This window comes from Leucopleurus acutus (assembly GCF_964270905.1).
Source record: "Leucopleurus acutus genome assembly, chromosome: 12".
Lineage (NCBI taxonomy): Eukaryota > Metazoa > Chordata > Mammalia > Artiodactyla > Delphinidae > Leucopleurus > Leucopleurus acutus.
Window position 1 is genome coordinate 58,601,299 of NC_139154.1, and position 26,377 is coordinate 58,627,675.

Consider the following 26,377-nt stretch of genomic DNA (forward strand, 5'->3'; position numbering starts at 1 on the left):
TTTAAAATTATTTTTATTTTGCTACAAAGAGACTAAATTCACACTCTGAAAGTTTGGAAAAATAGAGGAAAACATTAACTTCATTAGTAATCAGGGAATAAAACCAAGATAACCATACACACCCGCCAGAAGAACGACAATAATAAGGGTTACTCAGAGAAGAGCAAACAAATGCTCCTAACGCTGATGGTGGGAGTATAAACTGGTGTGACCACAACGGTTAATTACAATACCTATTAATGCCGAGATACACATCTCTTAGAACCCAGCAATGACACTCTTAGTTATACACTCTAGAGAACATGACTACATGCACCCACAGGAGACATGCAAAAATATGCACAAGCTGCATTGCTCAGAATAACAAAAACTGGAAGTAACCCAAATGCCTATCAATGGTAGAATGGATAAAATGATGACACATTCACACAATGGGAAACTAGACTACAGTGAAAACGAACAAACTATGGCTATATCCAACAACTACACAAATATAATGTTGCACAGAAGTGAGACCCAAATGAATGTATACTTTATGATTCTACTTGTATACAGTTGAAATATCAGGTAAAACTAACGCTAATGTTTAGAAGTGCATGCTTACATGGTAAAAATGGAAAACAAGGCAGCTGTTTTGTAGGGGGTGCCACGGGGAGGTCTGAGGTGCTAGCAACGTTCTTCTTCACGATAAAAAGGTTTTTAAAAAATATATTGGTCTTAACACGTATTTTATTAAGTCTACTCTTAATATATTTTATATTTTTGTTGCTCTTATAAATGGGCCGTGTTTCCATTATACTTCCCAAATGGCTATTGTTAGTATCTCTAAAAACTACTGAAACTGATTTATTTTTTACTCTGGTAACTCACTGTAAATTCTAAAGAAAATAAATGATAGAGAAAATAAACAGGTGAAATGGGGCTCCCATAACTACTAGTCTTAAAGTGTCAGAAGATGCAGTGTGGTCCTCATGGCTGGAACGTGAAGCTCTGTGCACACCTGTTGTTCCCACATTCTTCCTTCCCCGTGAATGCCCAAGTGCCCCCATCCCAGAGGTCTAGACACTCCTTCACGAACACTCTCCAAACACCCTCTCTGGGAGCATTCCCACCTGGGGATATGCTATGGATAAAATCTGTCCTATTTTTAATAAGGTAAAACATTTAAAAAGATTCTCTTTGAAATGTGGAAAGAGCAGTAAGACAGGAAGAAAACAAATGCTTCCGTATTTTTTCCTCAGTAAATATGAAAACCAACACATTGTGGATACTTCTACTTAGCTTCCAACAATAACTAAACAATATGTATAAGTCATTAACAGAAGAGGATTCCCATATAACAGTTTAAAATCCAGTCGCTATTGGTGATGGTCCTTGAGGGCAGTGACTACATCTTACTCTTTATCTCTCTAGTTAAACAACACTCTGCCTGATTCGTAATAAGTACATGAATGTCTGCTTCAATTTATAACTTTTATTTATATTGAAAACGTAGTCTAGAGAAGCAAAAACTTACTCAGAAATCTCATGAGGAGGAAGTATATGGAAAGCATAAGAATGTTTTTGAACATATCTGGTAAGAGTTGTAGTATAGAAAACATCAAAAATACTAATTGAGATAATGCCAAACATAGAAACAAAATATACATATAGAAATCTCGAAGAAGAGACACAGAGAAAGAACTGGGTTAAGATGAAGGGAAATAAATAGGGGCATGTAGCTCAGGGAGTTTAAGTAAAGTGGGAAGAGCAAGAAGTCGTGAAGGAGGCCTGCAAGTAGAACTGTACTGTAAGTCTAACTTCCTAGAATACTGGCAACAGGCCTCATCAGTCAGGGGCAGGCTCCCTGGTACCATCTATCCGGAAAAGAGAAGACATGGATGGATAATTTTTAAGCTTCCCATGTCTTCAAAGTATATTTTCTCTCTTGCATGCTCTTAATACATAAAATTCCTTTAACAGAGAAAACGGTCTTTCATTACGTATTAGGATAAATAGTTTAACATATCAGGTAACACATAAAATTCATTCATACTAAGGTTTAATCAGACTATTAGTGTCCATGAACAACTGATGTAATGAAACTGTTTTCATTCTGATAGAGGTTAGGAATGAAAGGAATAGGAAGGACATACTAAAAGAGACTAAGGAGGAAGACAGGGAAGGAAAGGGCTATAGAAAAATAACTACATACACTTTACCACTCAATCTAGGATACGCCATGCTTTTTGTCAAACAGGCAAGAACAAAAAGGAACTGAGAACAAAACCATGTGGCCAGAAATGGGCTGGGTTCAGCAGCTCTGCTTCGGATAATTTATAAGGCTATTTTCCCTTTCAGTTTTTGGTTTAAAGAATTTTTGTTTCAGTGAATTTATTTGTGGAAATATTACCTCAATGGGTGGTAAATTCTTGAAACTCTTTTTTTCATTTCTTTAGCCCTAGTTAATTTTGAGGTTAATAAATAATGATGTGAAAATTAAAACTAGATTCCCCAGTCACTCATAAAATTTTAAATAACAGAAGCCCATACTTTAAACATCCTAACTCTATATTATATAATTGAGGAAGAATGCACTCCAATTATATTCCGATCCCAACTTCTATGGAGATATCAAATGCTCATGAAATAAGACTACTTAATCTATATAAAATAGTGAAGAAAATAGCTTAAAAATAGCTTAAAAAATTCATTTGGTATTTCCTTGGGGTGACTGAGCCAGCACTTCATACATTTTAAGTCAGTTTTTCCTCTAAATTTAACTTATAGCTAAATAATATTAAATGTTTTAAAAAATATTCATTAAAGGGACCTCCCTAGTGGTAAGACTCTGCACTTCCATTGCAGGGGGCATGGGTTAGATCCCTGGTCACGGAACTAAAATCCCACATGCAGCACAGAGTGGCCAAAAAATTTTTTTTTTCTTTAAAGGTTCTAGAGAAACTAAGGCACAAAACACCATCCATGGGAAGGACTGGGAAAATTAATACATAGGCATATATCCAAAACAAATAATTTCCCCTTCATTATGGTTATCCCTTGACTTTTTAAGGCAAAATGCCAACCTGCAGGTTGTCCCTCTGCTGTGATAGAGCAGGTCAACCAGAGAACATACTCAAACAATATTTCACTGCTCTCTTAGTACCTCCTGTTCTTGACATCAGACTGTGTATGTGATCCAGTATTTCCAGCTCCCATTGCCATACCCCTGAACTATTTATCTAGTCTCTTTCAAAACTTCTATCAGGTCAACTGAGTTTTTTATAATTGGGCAGATTTTCATCACTCTGCCATATAATCCAAAATTATTACATTAAATCTTGAGAATTAACTGGAAAAAAAAAGTTTCTGAAAGAACAGGAAAACTGACAAGCTTTTATACTAAAAATGACTTAGGTTGACATTCATGCTTACCTTAATTAACATAAATTTCTGCATTGGTTCAACCCATTCTAATAGAACAATGCTAGTTTGAAGTGCCCCACATAGGTATTTGTGGCCTGTGTAAGGATTTCTCACTGTCAAGGCAAAAAAGTACATGTAAGTTTTCTTATAATACAAAAAAGTCCTTACAGTAACATTTGCATACTTTGAAAACAAACAACAAAAGTTGACTGCCAGTTCAATTTCTTAATTAGACTGCAGAGTGAAAAAGAAATGCTGTTTCAGGTAGTAGCAGGAAACTCCCTTATCACTTGTAGGATTTTTATTTGTATTCCCAAGTGAAAATGCTGGTCGTTATGGGGCCTGGGGGCAGGAAGAAGAACTTGAGGTCTTATGGTAGCAGAGAGATTAGCAAGATCCTGAAGAAAGGGTCTAAGTAGGTTTGGGGAGAACTTCCCAAATTGATGGCTGCAGCACGTGTAGGGGCAGGTGATTCAGGGTGCTTTTTGGTAGTCATGTTCAGAGGCAGTAATGCTTTGGGCCACACTACATGAAGACATTAATCAAATCTCAAGATAACAGGTTTACAAATAATAAAACTGAATTGCCTCAGAGTTTTTTAAGGGAGGAAAGGAAACTGTTTTTGGTTTTCCCTAGATGCAAATCAACCAGCTAGTTGTTACGGGGGTTGGGGAGGACTTTCGGCTAGTGGTGTGTGATCAGGGAGACTATAACCTTCACATCACAAGCATAACGTTTCATCTATTAAAGGTATGAGAATAAATAATAAGTATGCTGAGTGAATAAATGTAGTCTCATAAGCCATTACAAAGCAAAATGGTGAACGATCAGTAACGGGCTCCTTAGAGAACAGGATGTGATCAAGTACTGTAATAGTCATTCTCCATTTATCTAGTCAATAAATTATCTGCAAAACAACTACATGTGCAAGGTACTATATGAACATAGAATGACCAATATATGTATTTTATTTAAAAGGGAAAAATAAACTATTACTGGCAGAACGTCCTGGAGTAGTACTGTTTTACGCTAGATTTAAAAATGTGCCTCACAGCATCTTCTTACCCACTCTGCAAAGCAGGAGAGCTACATGATTTTGGACAGTTTACTTACCAACACAACACTTCTGACACCACTTGGTTTCAGGGATTTTTGCTGATACAGCAAATTTCCTAAATGGAAATGGAAATGGAAATGAATATATAATACACGTAGGCAAAGTTAGTATATGAAAATATAGTACTGTTACAGTTCAGTGGAGAAAAGATGAGTTGTTTAAAAACTGGTCCTGACATAACAGATCATCTATTAAAAATAAGAATAAATTGGATATCTTTCTCAACTCCCCCTAATCAATTCCAAATGGATTAAGGATTTAAATATGAAAAACAAAACTATAAAATATTTACATTTTAGAATACGACCTTGGGATTTTTTTTTTAAGTCTTTTTATTGAATTTGTTACAATATTGCTTCTGTTTTATGTTTTTGGCCGCAAGGCATGTGCTCCCCGACGGGGAATGGAACCCACACCCCTTGCATTGGAAGGCAAAGTCTTAACCACTGGACCACCATGGAAGTCCTGGGATTTCTTTTAAAAATGCAAAAATAAATCATACAGGAAAATACTGATAAACTTAAATTGATATTTCTCTCACTGCTATATCCTTAGCACCTCAAACTATGAGTGGCATTCAATTTGTTGAATGAATTTGTTTAATACATTATTAACTTTGGTTTACCAAAAGACAACACTGAGAAAGTAAAAAGATGAGCCACAAACTGATATCAGAATAGGTCTCTATTCTGACAAAACGATATCAAAAAGTTAATGCATTAACATTTATGTGCCTTACGTTCTTTGGGGGCTCTTTACTTTTAAAGCTTGGAGGTCAGTTTCCATGCTGACAGGAATTTAGGATTATCAAGTTAGAAAGCTGAATGGAGTCATACTTTAAGTAGGCAGAAAAATAACAGCACAAAGTGGCAGCTGGGAGAAAAAGAGGGGCACATAAACTGTACAGGAAGAAAGAAACTTCCTGACTAGTTACAGGAGCAATATCCCTAAGTCCAACTACAGATATTATAATACAAATGTAATAAATCAAGTTCATAATCATAATTAAGTCACCATGAAAAGATCCAGTTAAACTCAGTGTAATCTATTTTAAAGACAGAAAAGCTTACAGTGTATTTTAAAACGATTTTCATCCAAAAGTTAATTTCTTAAAAGTTTTTGTGCACGAAGGGGCAAATGTTAGCTATACTGTAAACTCAGCAATTAACAACAATAGATTTTCAAGGTACTTAAAAGTTAAGGTTCTACATTAGTTGCTTTACAACTAATATTGTAAAGGAAGAATGGTTACATTATAAAGTTTTTGTAAAATACAATTTATACCAAACTCAAAAGATTTTTACTCAACAAATGAGGCCCAATATAATAATAACCAAAAAGAAGAAAGAACATAACTAAAAATCCCTGAAAGTAGAAAAGCAAAAATCTCGATTTCTAAGTAGTAGTTATCTTCTAACAAAAATCTTCATTTAATAACTCACTTAAATTTTCTAAGTTTAGAAACTACTTGGAGAAAATTCATTTTATTCAGACTGACACAAATAAGTCAAAAACACTATATGTGACATAAAATTACCAGCAAATTACAGAAAAAAAATAGTTTTAACCTTGTAGAAAAACAATTAAAAACTCAGAAAGAAAATGCTTGATATAAGTAGAAAGTATAAAGCAGAAAATTTTAGAAGAATCTGATAAACACTTGTAAAAATACATTACTTCTTACAGTTTTTCATTACACGTTATTTCTACAAACTCGTGCTTTTTCAATTTCTGTAGTGTTTCTATTTTTTAGAATGAACTAACATATTATCTATAAGGATGAAAACATAGTTAAATGTACAGTTACCTTGGCAGTATTCTGTCGGGGAGTTTGTGTGCTGGAATAGAAACGGGTAACTTTTGCATTTGTCTCGCATAATCAAAAAGCCCTGGTAAATTATGGGAATAAAGCTGAGAAGCTTTACCTGCAGAGAAAAATATATGTCATAAAAGCTGATAACATAAATAGGAGCAACTGTAAGGTATTTAAAAACTGAAAGACTTACCAGATATTGACAGTAAGCAATTGTTCATTACATACAACCATGTACACCTTCGGGGGAATAGCTGATTTAAAAAAAAAAAAAGCACAAAGTTTACAAAGGATAATAGATAATAGCAGTGTAAATATGTACATATTAACCATGTAGCTATCATATCATTAGGCCAGTTCTTAAAAAAGAAACTTATTTTTAATAGAAATTCATTTTATAAGGCAAGTGAAACAAGATGCTACACATACATATTTATATGGAAGAAAAATAAATTAGCAGTGTAATTTCATTATCTAAGTTCCAACATGACATGATTAGCTCCACTCTCCTTATGGTTAGGACTACATAATCCCAAACTACACAGGGAAAAGGACATTTTTCAAACAATGTCTATTCCTTTATTTTGGTTCTGGGGTTTTAAATAATTAAGACTCTCCTGTGTACTTCCAAAAAACGGTCTTATCTAGGCATATGGACATGCATGGCTTTTGGAGCAGAAGAGAAAAAAGGATCACGGTGTAGTGAAACACAGGATGTGGAAATAGTAGGTATGGAGGAAAAAAAGGCCAAGAGAGAATATGATGAAAACTTATAAATCATAAAGGACATATATATGGAATTCATTACTGAAATCTAGCACATAAGAACTGGGAGACACCTCTCTGTAAGCTTTAAGGTGATTAGTATTTAGGGTAAAGAAAGGGATTTCAAGAAACATATATTTTGAAGGAAAAAAAACAACTGCTCTCATTAACACATTTCATACGCGTATCAGTGGTTCTCAACGTGGTCATTGCACCAGCACCATCAGCATCACCCGGTATTGTTAGAAATGAGAAATGCAAATTCTTGGACCTTATCTCAGAGCTACTGAAGTAGAAGCTCTAAAGGTGGGTCCAGCAATCTACGGTTTAATCAGCCCTCCAGGTGATTCTGTTGCATATTGAAGTTTGAGAACCACTGATGAATGTAATTAAGCATTGTGATTTAACAAGTTTGGTTGCTGGGTTTGCCCTGCCAATTCCTACTAGGTTACTCCAAAACAGACTGGGATGAGGGTAGGGAACAGAAAGAAGGAAGAGACTAATGATGAAACATATCAAGGCCTCTAAGGACATTACGTTAAAAAAGCCTTTAAAAGTCACAATGATGGTCCTAAATAATTAAAACAGAAGTAATAATAAAAGAGTGAGAAACAAAGTAAAATCTATTTTTAATAAAACCTGTTTCATTTATTTGCAAAATGTACCCACATAAAACACCTAATGTCTCCAAGCAAGTAAAATGTGGCACTGCTATGTTTTTTTTTTTTTTTTGGCTGTCCTGCGTGGCTTGTGAAATCTTAGTTCCCCCACCAGGGATTGAACCCATGCCCCCTGGGTTCAATGGATTCAATCCCATTGAATTGGAAGCGCAATTCAATGGGATTGAATTGGAAGTGCAGAGCCCTAACCACTGGACTGCCAGGGAAGTTCTGCTATGTGGGTTTTTTTAAAAAAATATTTATGTATGTATGTATTTATTTAGTTGTGCAGGGTCTTAGTTGTGGCAGGCAGGCTCCTTAGTTGTGGCATGTGGGCTCCTTAGTTGCAGCAGCTGAGCTCCTTACTTGCAGCTCACCAACTCCTTAGTTGTGGCATGTGAACTCTTAGTTGAGGCATGCATGTGGGATCTAATTCCCTGACCAGGGATTGAACCTGAGTCCCCTGCATTGGGAGTGTGGAGTCTTATCCACTGCGCCACCAGGGAAGTCCTCCCGCCAAGTGGTTTTTAATTTTAGAAAACTTGCCTATAACCATGCCTCAGACTGCAAGAACATAAACAACATTTCCTGCTTTATGCTCTCATAAAAGTTTCACAGAAGAATTGAGAATTCATTGGCTATATTGAGAAAATTAGGCAGATAAAAAAAGGGCAATGACTAATTCCAAGTCACATACCAGTACATGTTACCAAAGTAGCAAGAAACTGATTTTTATTTAATTCAGTGTTGAAGTGAGTTTATTTCCATAAAAATACATATTTACAAAGTACTACAAGTACCAAACCAAACAAATTTATCATGGGACTATATATTTGTAAATATAAGTGAGTTTATTTAATACAAGCATATATAAAGTACCAGGGTAAGACACAAATTCCTTTGGTAATATACACATAGGGACAATGGAAGAGTATTTATGCAAAGTTTTATTAAGTGTTGGATTTTCACTTCGGATTTTCATTTTTAGCCACGTTTAATAAAACTCTAAAGCTTTTCTAGATTTCTAATGCCTCCTTCTCTTAGCAAAATAGGCTCTGGGTGAAATAATCAGTTTAGTAAAGCTATATAGTGCTTAAGAAGAGTAGGTTCTGGGGACTTCCCTGGTGGCACAGTGGTTAAGAATCCACCTGCCAACGCAGAGGATACGGGTACGAGCCCTAGTCCGAGAAGATCCCACATGCCGCGGAGCAGCTAAGCCTGTGAGCCACAACTACGGAGCCTGCGCTCTAGAGCCCGTGCTCCACAACAAGAGAAGCCACCGCAATGAGAAGCCCGCGCAACGCAACGAAGAGTAGCCCCCGCTCGCTGCAACGAAAGAAAGTCCACGTGCAGCAACAAAGACCCAACACAGCCCAAAATAAATAAAATAAACAAATTTATTTACAAAAAAAAAAGGAAGACTAGGTTCTGCATTTTGCCTAGATTTAGACAGCTGCTTTCTCATTGACTCTGTGACCTTGGATAACTGACTTATTTCTGTGTCTCAGTGTTCTTATTTGTAAAATGGAGCTCCTATCCCAACACTGTTGCTGCGGTGAGTGAACACGATGTTCCTTGTAGGTGTAAGATGCTTAGAAGACTGGCATACATTGAGCACTCCATAAATGCTAGCTATAAATAATAACAGCAGAAAAAGATTTGTAAATCAAGACCCTGTTCTGTGTCATTTTCTCACCTTTCAGCATCTTCCCCTATCTAGCAGACTCATGCCACCCAGTTTCTTTCCTTAGAGTACAGAGAAAACCAGCCTAATAATCAATTTCACAGGAAGATGGAAAAACTTAAGATCTCACACATACATGTTCTCTACTCTTATAGGCTTCCTCTGGGAGGGAAAACATTCACCTTGATGGGCATGTTTAGCTCAGAAAATATTACTGTAATAATGTAATTTCAAATGCTAAAGCACCTAAGAAGGGGAATTACTGCAGAGTGGGAATGGGGGGGGTTGAAGGTACCTTCACTTAACAGCCCTTTAAATTAGGTTGATAAATGCTTACCCCATGTAAACATGACATTGGTCTTGTTCCTTACAATTAATATTGTTACCAGTACTATGATTTTTAGGTATCTTATTATATCCAAAAAAATTTACCACTTTTGACTGTTATTTACTAATTATTATAAATAACAAGATCCTTTATCTTTTTTTCCCTAGTTCATATGTGTTTTTCAGCCACTTCACTGTATACCTCCTTCCAGATTAAGATTTAGAGTAAGTATATCAGTTAAGGATCTTGTTAGAAAATCCGTTTAAAAAATGTTGTGATGGGCTTCCCTGATGGCGCAGTGGTTGAGAGTCTGCCTGCCGATGCAGGGGATGTGGGTTCGTGCCCCGGTCCAGGAAGATCCCACATGCCGCGGAGCGGCTGCGCCCGTGAGCCATGGCTGCTCAGCCTGTGCGTCCGGAGCCTGTGCTCCGCAACGGGAGAGGCCACAACAGTGAGAGGCCCGCAAACCGCAAAAAAAAAAAAAAAAAGTTGTGATGAGAAAAGATGGAAATGTTTAGTTTTGAAGAAATTATCATTACTTACGGATTTTTCTATTTTATTTGTAATCGATTCATATTAATAATGGAGAATTAGTCATACATCTCACAGGCACCCAAAACTCAACGTTACCAAACTGAATGCATCATTATTCCCTTCAAACTGACCTCTCCTTCTGTATACCACATCCTGCCAAGTTGTACTGTCACTCATCCAGTCACTCAAGTTGGAAAACTGAAGTCAACCTAGACTTCTTCCATTATTTTTATTTTTATTTTTTTGCGGTACGCGGCCACTGTTGTGGCCTCTCCCGCTGTGGAGCACAGGCTTGGGACGCGCAGGCTCAGCGGCCATGGCCCACAGGCCCAGCCGCTCCATGGCATGTGGGATCCTCCCGGACCGGGGCACGAACCCGCGTCCCCTGCATCAGCAGGCGGACTCTCAACCACTGTGCCACCAGGGAAGCCCCAACCTAGACTTCTTAACCTCCTTGTTGAACTGGTCATTCAGTCTGGCCAATTCTAGCTCCTTAATTCTCTAAGTCCTGTGTTTCTCTATAGAAGTGGTAGAAGCGGGAGAGGCAGTATGGTGAAGTATTTAAGGACATGGACTCTGGAGCCAGCTCGCCTGGGTCCATATCCCAGTTCAGCCACTTAACAGCTGTGGGATCTCTGAAAAGCTACTTTCTGAGCCTCAGATTTCTCATCTGAAATGAGAATAATAATGGTATCTACTTCTAAGAGTCACTGTGAAGATTAATAGCATTTAAAAACAGTACCTGGCACGTAGTAAGATTTATACAGGTATTGGCTATTAATACCATCATCATTATCATCATTTTTGTGGGTAGGTTGTTCAGCAGTTCTGGTCTCTGGGTACTAAATGCCAAAAGCTTCCTCTAAGTCATTGTGACAATCAAAAATGTCCCCATACAATTCCAAACCCCATTTTTCTCCCTCTGTCCTCTCCACTTCTGCTCTGACTAAACACTTCTTTATCGTTTAACCATAATCTCTAGTCTCACCTCTCACCACAATGCAAACAGATATTTCTAAAACACAGATCTGATCATCAGCATGTTACACAAAGCTCTGGGGTTTGGCACCCGCCTACCCATCCACCTTCATTTATTGTTACTATTCTACACTCATTCTATACTCCAATCGAATTATCCATTCATAGTTCCCCATGCTTGCCATGCGCTTTCATGTTTATCCTCTAACCTTCTACTCATCATCATTTACGGTCCATCTTAAATGTCTCTCTCCTTCTCATCTCCCCACAGGAGGTGCTAGTGATACCCACCTCTGTGGCTTATACTTTGTACTCACTCCTCCTGTGACATCTAACTCGAAGTGTGTTGCAGTTATTGGTTTACATGTTTGTTTCATCTATTAGATCATGAGCTACTTAAAGGTGAGGACTAATCTTGTGTGTCTTTAGCACCTGGTGAATAGAATATGCTCTAGGAAGGTTTTACGAACAGAAGAGGCAACAAATCATAGCACTGAAACATTTCTTGTTTAGTGTCTGTGTACAATAACTTAAGAATTAAAAAAAAAGGAAAAATACAAAATAACATACCTGTTCCATTGATGTTTCATGAAGTTCATTGAGATTCAAGGTATAAATCCCTTCTTCAGCACCAAATATCAAGTACTGATCTGAAATGACAAAAGTAATCCACTGATTTTGATATATAAAATACTCTTTAAAAGAATTTATATAATTTAAAATTAAGTATATATGTATTAATATACGAAAAAAGAGTTACTGTGGTCTGTAAGCAGTATTTTTTATTTTAATGCAAATAAGTAGTTAGAAACTCTAGCTCAAGGAATTGAGTTATATGCAAATATTAGCCTCAAAGCAGTGAAGAAAATTTTATGAAAAGAGGTTTTGAAGAATGGCATGCTAGGACTCCTCACTCATCAGAGGGTGCTAAGGACTGGCAGAGAATCTGCAGCAACTTTTCTAAATTCCCTCTTGGAGGGGATCACGTGCAACTGACATACAGAATGCAAATCAAGACCAGCTGATACAGACGCAAAGTATTTTTGCAGATGGGCTATTATTATAAACATGACATCAGAAATACCAAGATCTGACTACAGCCTATTTAAAAAGTTAACTAAAACTGGGACGCTTGCTAGGGTACTCAATATCTTCTAGAAGATATTAGAAGTCTGGCCATGGTTCTGTTTGATCAGTTTTTATGATAGTATAAAACAGCAGGTGAAGAACTTCTCCAGGCTAAACTGAAGTATCCTGAGAACAACTTAGAATGCCAAGAACATTCCTATAATGCACAGTATTTAAGATTAGTACTGGGAGATTAAAGGCATAAGCTTTGTGGTCAGACAGGACTGAACTGGGATCAAACTGCAGCTCTACTACCGATTGGCTGTGAAACAATGAACCTCTTTTTTTTTTTTTTTTGCGGTGCGCGGGCCTCTTACTGCCGTGGCCTCTCCCATTGCAGAGCACAGGCTCCGGACGCGTAGGCTCAGCAGCCATGGCTCACGGGCCCAGCCGCTCCGCGGCATGTGGGACCTTCCCAGACCAGGGCACGAACCCGTGTCCCCTGCATCGGCAGGCGGACTCTCAGCCACTGTGCCACCAGGTAAGCCTAATGAACCTCTCTTGAGTGTCATTTCCTTCACCTGTGAAATAAAAGTACCTACAGCTTGGATTTTTGAAAGATTTAGTAAGAATACCTCTGTGTGTGTGTGTGTGAGTGAGAGACAGAGAAAGAGAGAGAGAGAAGGAGAGACCATACGTTTGTACATATCTCTACGTGTATCTTTATAAAGACAGATGGCACAGAGTATATGGTTTCAGTATATCGATATGGTGACTACACAGTGAAATTTTAATACCATGTGTCACCTCAAACACTGCTAATAACATAGAGAAACATATTTACCTTAAAAACATTTCTTTTTAAATTGTAACAAAATTTTCTTCAGAAAGGTATGCAGAAAGTGATTAAAACTGAGTGCTTTCCTGGTCTCATGAAAACACTAAACAATCAGAAAGATAACAGATAAAAATATATAGTACTACCTCTTGTGTCTGGGTTTATCCATGATGTTGCACAGTGAATTTTCAAGGGACATCCATTAAAAACCTTTGAAAAACATGCACCCATCTGGAAAAAACAAAAAATAACCAAATAAGTCTAACGAGTCCTAGTCATTTGCCTTACAGTGGTATCACAAAGGTTTCAGGCACAACTGTCAGATGATATAAGATTTTACTTAGAAGAATCATTTTATTCTTCCTATCTTCTCAAATAAACAAAGCAGTAATAGCAACTAATTCTGCACAATAATTGCTTACAGAAGAATTACTTACATGTCCCACATTAAGAGTAATACAATATTCTCTGGTAAGAAGGAAATCATAATCTCTACAAAGGTGAAAATTTTCTTACTTGGTTTCATGAGCCTAAAAATAGCACTAAGCACTGAATTTAATATTACAAAGTGGAAAAGGTATGGTTGATTTGAAATTCATATACGGACTTTAATCTCAAAACAGAGATGTACTTTTAAAAAAAGTTGAGCAATCTGATTATTCTCCCTGGAAGGATTCAACAAAAAGCTTTAGTTTTTGATGTTAATATTTATTTATCAAGCTTATTTACAAACCTTTCAGATAATAAATACCTTATAGTGAAAAATAATATCACTCACTTGAACGTTTTTTGATATTCAAAGAGTAAGATGTTAATTTTGAAATTATTGTTCTGGTTAGAATAAAAAAATACACGAAAGCTTACCCATTTAATTACTTTTACAAACAAAAACTTGCGGAAAAAAGAATACAGAAATATGTGGTAAGGACAGCATCGTGCATCATTTTAGAGCAGGAATGTTTTCTTTACCAACAGGGAGATAATACTGTGAGCCATTACTGTTGACTACAGTGGATTAAAAATATTAACACAAAATAATCAAAATATTAAATCTTAAGATTTCCTTTTTACTCACAGAAACCTACCAACCAGTATTTTTTTTTTTTTGAAGATGTTGGGGGTAGGAGTTTATTAATTAATTAATTTATTTTTGCTGTGTTGGGTCTTCGTTTCTGTGCGAGGGCTTTCTCTAGTTGTGGCAAGCGGGGGCCACTCTTCATCGCGGTGCGCGGGCCTCTCACTATCTCGGCCTCTCGTTGCGGAGCACAGGCTCCAGACGCACAGGCTCAGTAGTTGTGCCTCACAGGCCTAGTTGCTCCACGACATGTGGGATCCTTCCAGACCAGGGCTCGAACCCGTGTCCCCTGCGTTAGCAGGCAGATTCTCAACCACTGCGCCACCAGGGAAGCCCCCCAACCAGTATTTTTAAGATTTTAGTTCCCAGAAAAGAACAATAGCCTGGCAATACCACCAGGTGGTAGGAGACCAATAAAAAATGTTTTTATGGTGTAGGGCAGAAATTATATCACTTAACTAACCCTGATAATTATCCTTTAAGATAGGTACCAAAATTCACATATTAAGGTATTGCTAAACCCCTTAAAAATCCAAATGACAAAATGAGGTACAAAACAATCAAACCAGTCCCAACTTAAAGCTAGTTTGTATAGTTGGTCCATAGTTATCAGCTCTTCCCTGTCAACTGTATACCTGATAAAGGAATTTCATCTTGTAGCCCAACAGGAAATCTCATCCCTATTGTACATATAAATCTCTAGCCTCAGGAGCCCTTTACACTCAAAACTTCTTTTTGTAAAATGAGGTATGATTATTTAGACCTTTATACTAATTAAAAGGTAGAGTTAAAAAGTAAAAAGGCTAAATAGTAGAGTTGGGAGGTTAAAAACCAGAAAAATTATGGACATTGTCTAAACTAGTATTACATAAGGTTTTAGATTAGAGATTTGTATCAGCGAAAATGTAGTTCTATCCATACTAACCTAAAATTACATTGAGTTAATATCATTTTAATCCTAAAAATGACAGCATGGTATATATAGATATAAAAAACCTACAAGGACTATAACATAGGACATTTACGTTCTAGTTCTAGGTCTGGTTAGAGTTGGGTGCTGTTTTGTGATCTTGGTGACTAAGATCTTTGGGTCTCAGTTTCATTCATGGGCAAAAAATAGAGTTTGGCCCAGCTGCTCCTTCAATGTTCCCTCTAGTTCTAAAATTCTATGTTTTTGATAACTGTGCATTTTTCACATTCCTTCAAAAATATGTGCAAAGAAAATATTAATAATTTTTGAATAAAGCAGCTTTTTAAAATGTATAATTTATCGTAATTTTCTTTTGAAAAGTTACTTTTCAGATATAATCAATTAATATGTAAATTAGCAATCTTTTAGTTTTTTTCAATAATAATGGATTCTTTCAAACAGGCAAAAAAATCCAACCAAAGGTACACATTCAAGCAATTATTTGTCATTGTATTTAGTTTCAGAACTTAACCTATTTGGTATTTATACTTACGTGCACTTTAGGTGTTGGGGGTAGGCCATTACTAATAGGCTTCTAGAAAAAGAACACATGCATGATTATACTTCTTGTTGTTTGGTATATCAGTACTGTATTTCAAACACATGTATCAGAATAAAATACATGAATACATTCTCTTGGTCAAACAAAACATTATAGATAATACTGAAGTCCCCTATAATCCTTTCACACTCCACTTATTCCTAGTACCTGCCCCCCCAAAATGGTTTATTGTGTATCCTTCCAAACTTTTCTCTAGGCAATTATATGTACTCATGTATTTGTGTATCCTTCCAGACCTTTTTGCACATATTTATATACATGTCCTCACGGAAATACTGTTTTTGTGTATGTTTTAGAACATAAACAGTTATTCACTGTTTATCAACTTGTTCTTTGCCTTAACATTGGGTCTTGGACAGCATAAGTACATTGACTCATTTGCTTTAACTGCAGCACAGTATGAATATAACATACTTTATTTAGCAATTCCCTAATTGTTATTGGATATTTAAAATTATTTTCAAATTTTTACTATAACAACAATGTGGAAATGATCACCCTTGCACATACCTTACTACACGTGTGAATGTTTTTTTTTAAGGATATGTTGTGAGAAGTGAAACTTCTGGAATATGGGGTCTGTACCTTTACATTTTAGTGGATACTGACTGCCAAACTGCCTTTCCAAGTGCCCACTTCATATCGCTCCCACCAGCAATGTACGAGAGTCCTGGTTCCTTATGGTCTCACAGACACTTAATGTTCTCAAACTGATAACAGTTTTTACAGGAGTAAAAAATGTTTTCTCCTGTGTTTCTCGTTAACTTGCATGCCACTGATTGCTAGGAAGGTTGAGAATCTTTTTAAAAAACAGTTTTTCCTCTTCTGTGAATTCTTCCCCCCCCGCCCCGCCCCCCCTTTTTTTTTTAACTGAGTTACCTTTTTCTTATCTATTTGTTGGAGCTCCTTATATATCTAGACTTAAATACTTTATCTGTTATATATATATTACAAATGTTTTCTCCTAGTCTGCACATTATGTTAACCTTGTTTACAGAGTGTTTTGTCAAGTGAAGTTTTAAATTTTGATGGACTCAAATGCATGAATCATTGGTCATAGTATACTGATAATTTAAGGAGAGGAAAAATAGCACATCGCTCATCTATTACAATATTCTCAACAGTACCAGAAATTTCTCCAAGGGGCTACATTCCTGGGGTATATGATTTATCCCTGGAGAAGGAATCTCCTTGGGAGAGATTATAATTTAAACGTAAATTTAATGAAAGTCTAGGTTTCTTTTGAGGTTAATCTTAACAGCGTTTTAAGGAATGACATTATAATTTTTTCTCAATCTCATATAAATCAGAATTGTTTAAATGAGACCAAAATTAAAAAGCTACTGTTAATTGATTTCATATACATGATACAAATGAAATATTCTGTGTAGTACTACTTACATGAGTAACTTTTAGACATTTCTAAAATTAAGACTATGAAATTTTACTTTGTAGATATGTTTATGAGGATGTACAGCCTAATACTGCCATCAATTTCTGATAATTTTTTTCCATTTTGCAAATGATTTATGTACTTATTTTTTATCACATATCATCTATTTTAGCAAAACATCATTTTTAATTAGGGAGCTCTGAATGTTCTGTCAGATTTAACTTAAGTACTGACAGAATTGGCTGTAAATAATTTCAAGAAGCTGCACAAACTGTAATCATGTTTCAATATACCAGGGATACTGTTTATCCTGATACAGTCATGACATATTTATTTCAGAATTATTGAGACTGTTAGTTTAATTACTAGTTCCTTATCCTGATAAAATAAGGTGATAGAAAAAGTGAATTAAAAGTGCATAAATTAAAAAATGTATTCATCTCTCAAAGGTTATTATACTGTGTTGCAAAATCATTAGGCTGCATTTTTATACTACTACATTAGCAGGGCTGCTAAAATTTAAACTGATGAAAGCAAAAAGGCACTACTCAGTTGGACAGACTTCATAAATCCTATTATTCCTACAGGACATTTCACTTTTGTTAAAAATGTCTTAAGTTTCACAAATTACAATGCATAACCCCAGTCAAGTGCTTTAACTGAATTATAAAAAATGGTAATGTCATATCTATAGTGAAATCTTATGAAACAGTTGAACAGATACAGAACAAAAGCTTCTAACAATGTGCTTAGTGCACAAAGTATAGCTGTATGCACATAACCATATGTCCTGTAAATTTCTAGAAAAATAACCAATGTCATTATACACAAAAACTTCCCCCAAAATACTGTCTTGTGATCTTGTTGGCAACCGCTGAATTGCGAATTTTAAGGATTTTTTTTGTTTGTTTTAAGTTCTATGATGATGGACAAATGTTGCCTGATGATTAAGAGTAAATTCTTTACAAATGTTAACAATTTTTAATCTCCCTGATAAATTCTATTTATGTTTTAGTAGTTATGTCATAGTGTTTTATCTAACATTTGTAACAGGAATAGCTGGTAAGGCTAACTTCACCTTTCCTAAAGTGATATCTTATATCTACTAGAAAATAATCTTAATTTTTCTTCCTTGTTAGCTATTTTCTTTGAGTAAGAGTAGTAATATCACAAATTATGTAACAGAAATTTGTCCTGAGGTAGAAGCTATGGCTTTCCTTATCTGTCCATGTCCTTCCTTCAGTAAGTTCATTAGACTGTAAAAGCAATGTATAAGAATCATTCTAATCAACAAGAATAATATTTTCTCAACAATCACAAGAATACTAAGTGTTTAGCCGTATGCAGAGGTCACATTTTATAATATGCAATATAACAAATTGGCCTAAATAATTTGAAGAGTAGAAAGCTTTCATTCATGTTTACCATAGCGAAGTCATTTTTTTCACGATTTAAACAATCTATTATCATTATAATTCATATATTAAAATATAAACATACAAATTTAAAATATATAATTGCTAGAGTTCCATCAATTATAACTGCAAAACTAATTTAATAGTGAAAAAGGAAACACATATAAGTAGAGCTTATGAATATAAATACCTACCGGTACATCTTTCTTTTCTTTCCTCGCAAGGTTTGTGCCTCTGTGGTCATTCTGTTGTTGATATAATGAACCGTCTCGTTCACCGTTTAACTGGAAGGAGCTCACTCCATTTCCTTCAGTAAGATATATTTAAATATATTAGAAAAGGATTAATTTTTATGAAAATTTTCATTCAGAAAATTATCAAGTAGGAAACAAAAAATATTATCTCTGAGACAGTTTCAGCCTTCATTTGGGATTACCCTATCAGAATATTTACTACTGTAAAAAGTCTTATATATATATGTTCTTCTACTTTTATCTCTATTTCTTTCACATATGCAAATTAAAATTCAGGCTGTATCTAAGTACATATATTTGTGTTAAAAATAAAAGAAATACTGAATACATAACTACTTTCAGGAAAGGGGCAATTTATAGTCTGTTATCCCAGAAACATTAGTTGCTCTTTTTTTAATTGCTTCTTTTGCATAACACACAAGACACTTTACAGTATTAAAACAGTACCTTCTAGTATTACTTTGGAGGCAAATACCTAGCAGATACTGACAATCATTTTTCTAAAAATGATTAAATGAAATAAAATAAAGGAGCCAGGCAAGGTATCCTCTTCTTTTTCTAAAACAGAAGTAGCCTAGGGCCAAACACATTTTCCTTGTTTGTTCAGAGTTTAATTACTCTCGTTGCCACACTCTAGATATATAACGAATTGGGTACAAATGATTCTCCAAAAGAGGGAAGGCTAGATATGAAATGAGAAAGAAAAGGCAAAATACCCCAGACTGGGTCATAGGTAACCCTGTCATAGAAACACTTCAAACTATGAGGCAAAAAGCAGAAAACATCTCTAGAGCCGTTGCCTTCCTTCTCCCTTCCGCAAAGGAATTTCAAATAATCTCTTAAAGGGAGTCCCTCCATTTTTTTCACACATTATGAAAACCTGGCAACATTCTTATTTCACCTTCCCTTCCCCCATTACCTAAAGCAACAGGCTTCTGTGGAGGTAACCTGGGAGGCGGTGGCCTAGGTGGAACTTGGGAGGGCTTTGCTGGGCTCTCTGACGTGGGACATCTCTTGATTGTTCCTTGATTATCATCCTCAGTAGAATGAGTTTCCTGTGGTATGAATATGGACTTAGGCTGAAATAATACAGAAAAGGAGACCAATGATTAAACGTGAAATTATTCGTGTTTCATTAAACATGAAAAATACTGAATATCTGCCCTGAAGTAAATATTATTATATATCAGAGGCTTGCAAACTGTGTTTACTAGTTGAGTTTCAACTCTCATTGGATTATTCAACTATCTGGTTCAGGTAATCTTAATATATATCCTAAAAATGTACACCTAAAATATTTTCTCAGGAAAAAAAAAAGACCAGTTTCTATTAATTCCTCACAAGCCTACCCACTTAGACTTGCCAAATAAAAATATAATGGTCTTTACGATCCCCAATTTAGATGAGTCTCCTTTTATTTTAAACATTCAGGCTAATCAAAGTTCAGCTCCTTACAAGGCTAATCTAAACTGTCTCTTTAAGGTGACTCATTATCTTTTATGTTAATGCTTACTCTTTCAGACAGGGGGCAGAAGAAGATGCCAATTCAAATTTTATCAAATGAGAGAATACTAACTCAGCAATATGGGATACCTGGGGAACTCTGTGCAGACAATGGAAAAACCTCCAGTCAGCTGAAGGTTTGGAGAATTTATAAATTCTTATAATGTGTCCCTTATTAGGAAGACTGCTCAGCACTTATCTCTTTGAAGTTCAGATCTCTGTATTTCTGCTAACGTAAAACTGAACAAGCAAGAACAGTCCTATTTACCTGGGTGAATCGTGATTTTCTTAAAAGTAAAATAAAAACAAAATATAGTAATACACTGGATATCTAGACTGGTCAGACTCCAATTCTCATTTATAAATCAATTTATAATTGATTGCAAACCTTACAACTCATTTTATAAACAGTCCATTTTACAATTAGAATTTGCTATGCATATGAACTTAATCAGCTGCTAGTAGATTATAGATTTTGAAGAAAAAAACTTATTAAAAGTATGAGTTTTCTAACCCAAGTGAAATACTAATCCATTAATTTAATCATTTTCATGTACAAATTTCTGGAACTTATTATTTAGAATAAACACCAAATGACAAGTTGGATGATTTAAAAAAGACAAACAAAAACAATCACAATTGTCTACTTATATCATGGTTAGTAACTTCTTCATGACTTTTCTTTGTGGATCCCAAGTTTAAATAAGCCACAGAGTAAGTATTAATACAGTATTAAAGTGGCAGACACACATACACAATTCAAACCGAGAAACAAATCTGCTTACCTTTGGTGGCAAAGGAGGTGGAACTTTTGCTTTCATGGTTGAACTATAAAAACATAAACACTTAGAATCAGAACTCGTCATTTTACAAACAAATCATTACTAAAATATGATTATTTTTCTAAAGATATGGAAGAAAATTTTGTATAAATAAGTTTCTTTTTCTAAGGTTATGAGCGATTTTCAAAATACTTTGTGAAATGTTCAAGTTATGCTAAATGAAGTATTATTCAAAAGTAACTGAGTAGATATGCTTTCCTTTTTTTTTTTTTTTTGTGGTACACAGGCCTCTCACTGTTGTGGCCTCTCCCATTGTGGAGCACAGGCTCTGGACGCACAGGCTCAGCGGCCACGGCTCACGGGCCCAGCCTCTCCGCGGCATGTGGGATCTTCCCGGACGGGGGCACGAACCCGTGTCCCCTGCATTGGCAGGCGGACTCTCAACCACTGCGCCACCAGGGAAGCCCTAGATATGCTTTCTTGTTTTCAAATATTATTTTAGTAATTAAAACTGGAAAAGATAGCCACAATTCCAATTTATATCAATTGAAAGGTAAATAATATAAAAACACAAGCAACAGTTGGTTTAAGGAAAAACAGCAAAATGATATAAAAATATATTACAATGTAAGTTTCATTTTTACTACTGTTAGATATGGAATATCTCTGATGAAGCTCATCAAAAGCTATATACATACTCTATGAAATTACTGGCAGAATTTTTTGGTTGAAGCTAAGATTCCTTACAACTCAGAACTGGAGTTCTAGAAGTACTAAAAATTAAAAGATTATGGAGCATATACTCTCAGATGAGCAGACTGAGGCCCAGAGAGGTTAAGTGACCTGATTCAAGGTCACAGAGTGGTGAGGTAGAAAGGAAAATCAATGCCCCAGCTGCTTCTCAGGTGTTTCTGTCACTCTACCATGAAACTGCATCTTTCTTTAAAAACAAACAAAAAACAAAACCCCCAAACCTAAAAGGACTAAATATTAATAATTACGTAAGTGAAAATATTCTCCCCTCAAAAATACATTTATATCCAAATTATTTATTTGAAACATATCAGATGAAATTTAATCAACTATATAGTAAGACTCTTTGTAGCTGTAGTAATAATTACAGCTATTACTGACTAATTTATAACATTAAACTACAGGATATGTTTACTGTCTTTGTAAATTTTTTTCAAAGTTCTTTTTTTATCAACTTGTGCTATGGACTGAATTGTGTCCACTCAAAAGTTGTAGGTTGAAACCCTAATCTCCAAGGTGCTTGTATTTGGACACAGGGCTTCTAGGAGGTAACTGAGGTTAAATGAGATCATATGGGTGGGGAGCGAATCCAACAGAATTGGTGGCTTTATAAGAGGAAGAGATCTCGATCTCGATCTCTCTCTGTCTCTCTGTGCACAGACTGAGAAAAGGCCATGTGAAGACACAGCAAGAAGGCAGCTGCCTACAAGCCAGGATGAGGGCCCTCACCGGGAACTAAATCTGCGGGCACCTTATCTTGGACATCCCAGCCTCCAGAACTGTGACAAATCTCTGTTGTTCAAGCCACTCAGTCCATGATATTTTGTTATGGCAGCATGAGCTAAGACATATTTTGGTACTAAGAAGTGGGGTGCTATTGTAATAAATACATAAAAATGTGGAAGCAGTTATGGAACTGGGTAGTAGGTAAAGGCTGGAAGAGTTTGGGGGTACATGCTAGAAGTATAGACGTTAAGAGCAAGAGGTCAATGAGAAAAGAGGAGAGCCGGTGAGAAAGCTTCCATCTTCTTAGAGAATACACAAATAGTCATTAACAGAATGTCCTTTAATGGATATTAAAGGCCATTCTGGTGAGGTCTCAAGATGGAAATGATGAACGAGTTATTGGAAACTGGAGGAAAGGTAATCATTGTTATAAAATGGCAGAGAACTTGGATGAATTGTGTTCATGTTCTAGTGTTTTGTGGAAGGAAAATCTGCAAGGGATGAAATCGGATAGTTAGCTGAGGAGATTTCTAAGCCAAGTGCTGAAGGAGAGGCTTGGTTCTTTCTGACTGCTTACAGTGAAATGTGATTGTATTTGGAGATAGTGCTTCTGGGAGGTTATTAACGTTAACTGAGGTCATAAGAATGAGGTCCTAATCAGACAGGACTGGTGGCCTTATAAAAAGAGGGAGAGAGATTTCCCTCTTTGCATGCACACACTGAGCAAAGTCCATCTGAGGACATACTGAGAAGGCAGCCACCTGCAAGCCTGGAAGAGAGCTCTCACCAGGAACTAAACTGTCCAGCAGCCCAGCCTCCAGACCATGAGAAATAAATACCAGTCTATGGTATTTTGTTAAGGATGCCCGAACCGACTAATACAATTAGAACAGAGAAAAGGAAAGAAACTGTGGGACAGCCCATGATACTATATTATTAATGATATTAAAATTACTTCAATATTAAGCTGCCAGATTTACTAAATCAGGTCAAATGACACTTTTTCTTTTACCAAAAATGGAAACAGAACTTACTGTTTAGATTCATCATCATCCCCTTCATCATCTTCTAAATGTGCCACATGCCCTCTAAGGATAAAGAAGGATAATTCCACTGTTACCAAATGGACTTTACCACCAAAACAGCTTAAGAAGAAATTTTAGAAAATGCAGGAAGGGCTACTGTAGGACAGAATTTTATTTCTATGTCTTTACAGGATTCAGGATATTAAAACAACAACAACAACACAATCTTAGGCTACGTGATAGAGAAGGGGGTAAAGGACTTTACTCATCTGTAACAAAGTATTTTAAGCTTAATTAAAAATTAAAGTTACCGCTGATGTAATTCTTCTTCAACAGACTTCAGAAGACTCCTTAGGAGAAAAATAAAAATTAAAAATAATGTGAATAAAGCAAAGAAATACTAAGTACAATTTTTCATCACTTTAACCTTATCTATAAATTTAAAACACTTTTTTACTATTCACTAAAAACTTGCTGTAACGATCATCGCTATACCATAAAACATCAGGTTATATTTAATGAGGTATCTATTTTCTGTTGCTAATGTCTTTATACATGTATTTTAAATGAACAAAATAAATCCAAGTGTTTATTGAAAAATACCAATTCAGACAAAGGACAACCCACCATGAAATGTCACAACTGGGACTGACAAAACAATAATTGCAGGGTCATAGTCAGGGGTTTCCAGGATTTAAATTTTACCTGGAATATTTTACCTGACACCTGAAATTATATTTTCTTTTTCTTAATGTAAGAAAGGTGACACACTTTAAAAAAACATCATGCTCTCAGGCAATCCTACAAAATGAAACTCAACGTGTTGGATCTCTGCAAAAGCATGCATGCATGTGATGTGAATACATGAATGTAGTAGCACTTTGCTTTCACAGAAGACACTCACTTACCTGAAGTATCTGTTCTCCAGTGGTGTACTGGCAAACACATTTACACTTTTGGGAGACTAAGCCTGTATCAGACCAGGTGCGAGGATTTTATCATTAGGAGCAATTTATAAAACTTTGATATTCAGGAACGTAAGAGAGAACTCACGGCATTCCTGAAGTTCCCTTACTTCTTTCACTGCAAGTTCATGCAACATACCTCCTATATTATACTCTTCAAGCATCAGAAACTCAATAGCCTTCTTAAAGCTAACGAGATAGAAATACGGTTACTGACAGATTACTGTGGTAAAAGTGATTCAGCAGAAAATTTACTCTCCTCTAATCATTTCCCCTTCCTATATATAGTGGAAAAAACTGCCCTCAGAATTATCAAAGCATAAAACCAGAGAAACTGAAAGGTATGGTTAGCTGGTATAAATAATTAATAGAATAGACTTTAGCCATCAAATGTTTTAATTAGGATAGTTTAATAACAATTTAAGTATTAAAAAGTGACAAAGTTTTAAATCTGGACTTGTAAATGACATAGGAAAACCATAAACTAATTGCAAATCCTATTTTGCAGATAAAAAAATTAAGGTACTTCAGTCAAATGTATTACCTATTCACAAAGCTCTTCAAGGACTAGCTCTAAGACGACAGGACTTCTACCTAGAGGCAGTATAGCAAAATGATGACAGGTTGTGAAGCAAAGACAGCCTGAATCTGAATCCTGCCTCTGCCACTGTAAGCTATGTGGCCTTCGATAAGTTACTCTGATTTTCCTAAGCAAAATGGGAATTACAATAGTACCTATGTCAAAATGTTTATCTGCAGATACAATTAATTATTTCTTTGAATAGTATTTCAGAGCACAGTAAGTACTCAATTAGTGTTTTCTTTATTATTATCAACTAAGCAACATTTCTCTAAACCAGCAATTCTCAAAGCACGGTCTGGGGATCCTGGGGGTCCTTTAGGGTCCGGTAAGAGGTCTGCAAGGTAAAAAAACTATTTTCATAATCTAAAGCACTTTTTTTTTTTTTTTTTTTTTTTACTCTTAATTCACTCTTTTTTCACTCTTACTATTTCATTGAGAATGAAACGCTGGAGTTTTCTGGAGACTATGAGATGTATGATATCATAATAGATTAGTAACAGATATGAGAATCCAGTTGTCTTCTATTAAGCCAGACGTTAAGGAGATCTGCAAAGAATATAAAACAATGCCACCTTTCTTACTAATATTATTTTGTTTCAGGAAAAAAACAGCTATTCTTCATAAAAAATGTTATTTGTGGTCCTCAACAAAATGTTTGCTGTATTATACTGACATATATAAAGCTGCTTCTAAGTCTCATGAGAGGAACAAAGTGGTGTTGCAAAGAGGGTACCATTAAGAGGTGGCATTTGAATTGGTTCTTTTTTTTTTTAAAGACTTTTTTTGATGTGGACCGTTTTTAAAGTCTTCATTGAATTTGTTACAATACTACTTCTGTTTTATGTTTTGGTTTTTTGGCAACGAGGCATGTGAGATCTTAGCTCCTGACCAGGGATCGAACCCACACCCCCTGCATTGGAAGGTGAAGTCTTAACCACTGGATCACCAGGGAAGTCCCTGAACTGCTTCTTAAAGATGAGGAATTTTTTAATACACACAAAATTTTTTTTATGATAACATGGAATGAGTATATTACTATTTGAAATAAATATTTTGAAAAGTTTTCAGTTTAAATTTCCAGTACTATAAATATTGATATTTATAAGTGATATAACCAAAAGCTCATTGGAATCCTTAATAATTTTTAAGACCGTAAAGGGATCCTGAGACTAAAAATTTTGG

At 35.6% G+C, this 26,377-nt stretch overlaps 1 protein-coding gene across 3 annotated transcripts in view; it reads right to left on the minus strand.

Annotated features, from left to right (window-relative positions):
• The window catches only part of MAP4K3 (mitogen-activated protein kinase kinase kinase kinase 3), a 189,765-nt gene that overhangs the window by 10,393 nt on the left and 152,995 nt on the right, over window positions 1–26,377 (minus strand). For all 3 annotated transcript variants that reach the window (XM_082851871.1, XM_082851870.1, XM_082851872.1), the window contains 12 exons: window positions 23,959–23,997; window positions 23,657–23,710; window positions 21,147–21,189; window positions 19,778–19,937; window positions 18,799–18,911; window positions 15,728–15,769; window positions 13,336–13,420; window positions 11,854–11,933; window positions 6,529–6,589; window positions 6,330–6,447; window positions 4,519–4,577; window positions 3,415–3,518 (listed from right to left, as the gene is read on the minus strand). In XM_082851871.1, coding sequence (XP_082707997.1) covers window positions 3,415–3,518; window positions 4,519–4,577; window positions 6,330–6,447; window positions 6,529–6,589; window positions 11,854–11,933; window positions 13,336–13,420; window positions 15,728–15,769; window positions 18,799–18,911; window positions 19,778–19,937; window positions 21,147–21,189; window positions 23,657–23,710; window positions 23,959–23,997 — 958 coding nt within the window. The remainder of the gene's footprint in view (window positions 1–3,414; window positions 3,519–4,518; window positions 4,578–6,329; window positions 6,448–6,528; window positions 6,590–11,853; window positions 11,934–13,335; window positions 13,421–15,727; window positions 15,770–18,798; window positions 18,912–19,777; window positions 19,938–21,146; window positions 21,190–23,656; window positions 23,711–23,958; window positions 23,998–26,377) is intronic.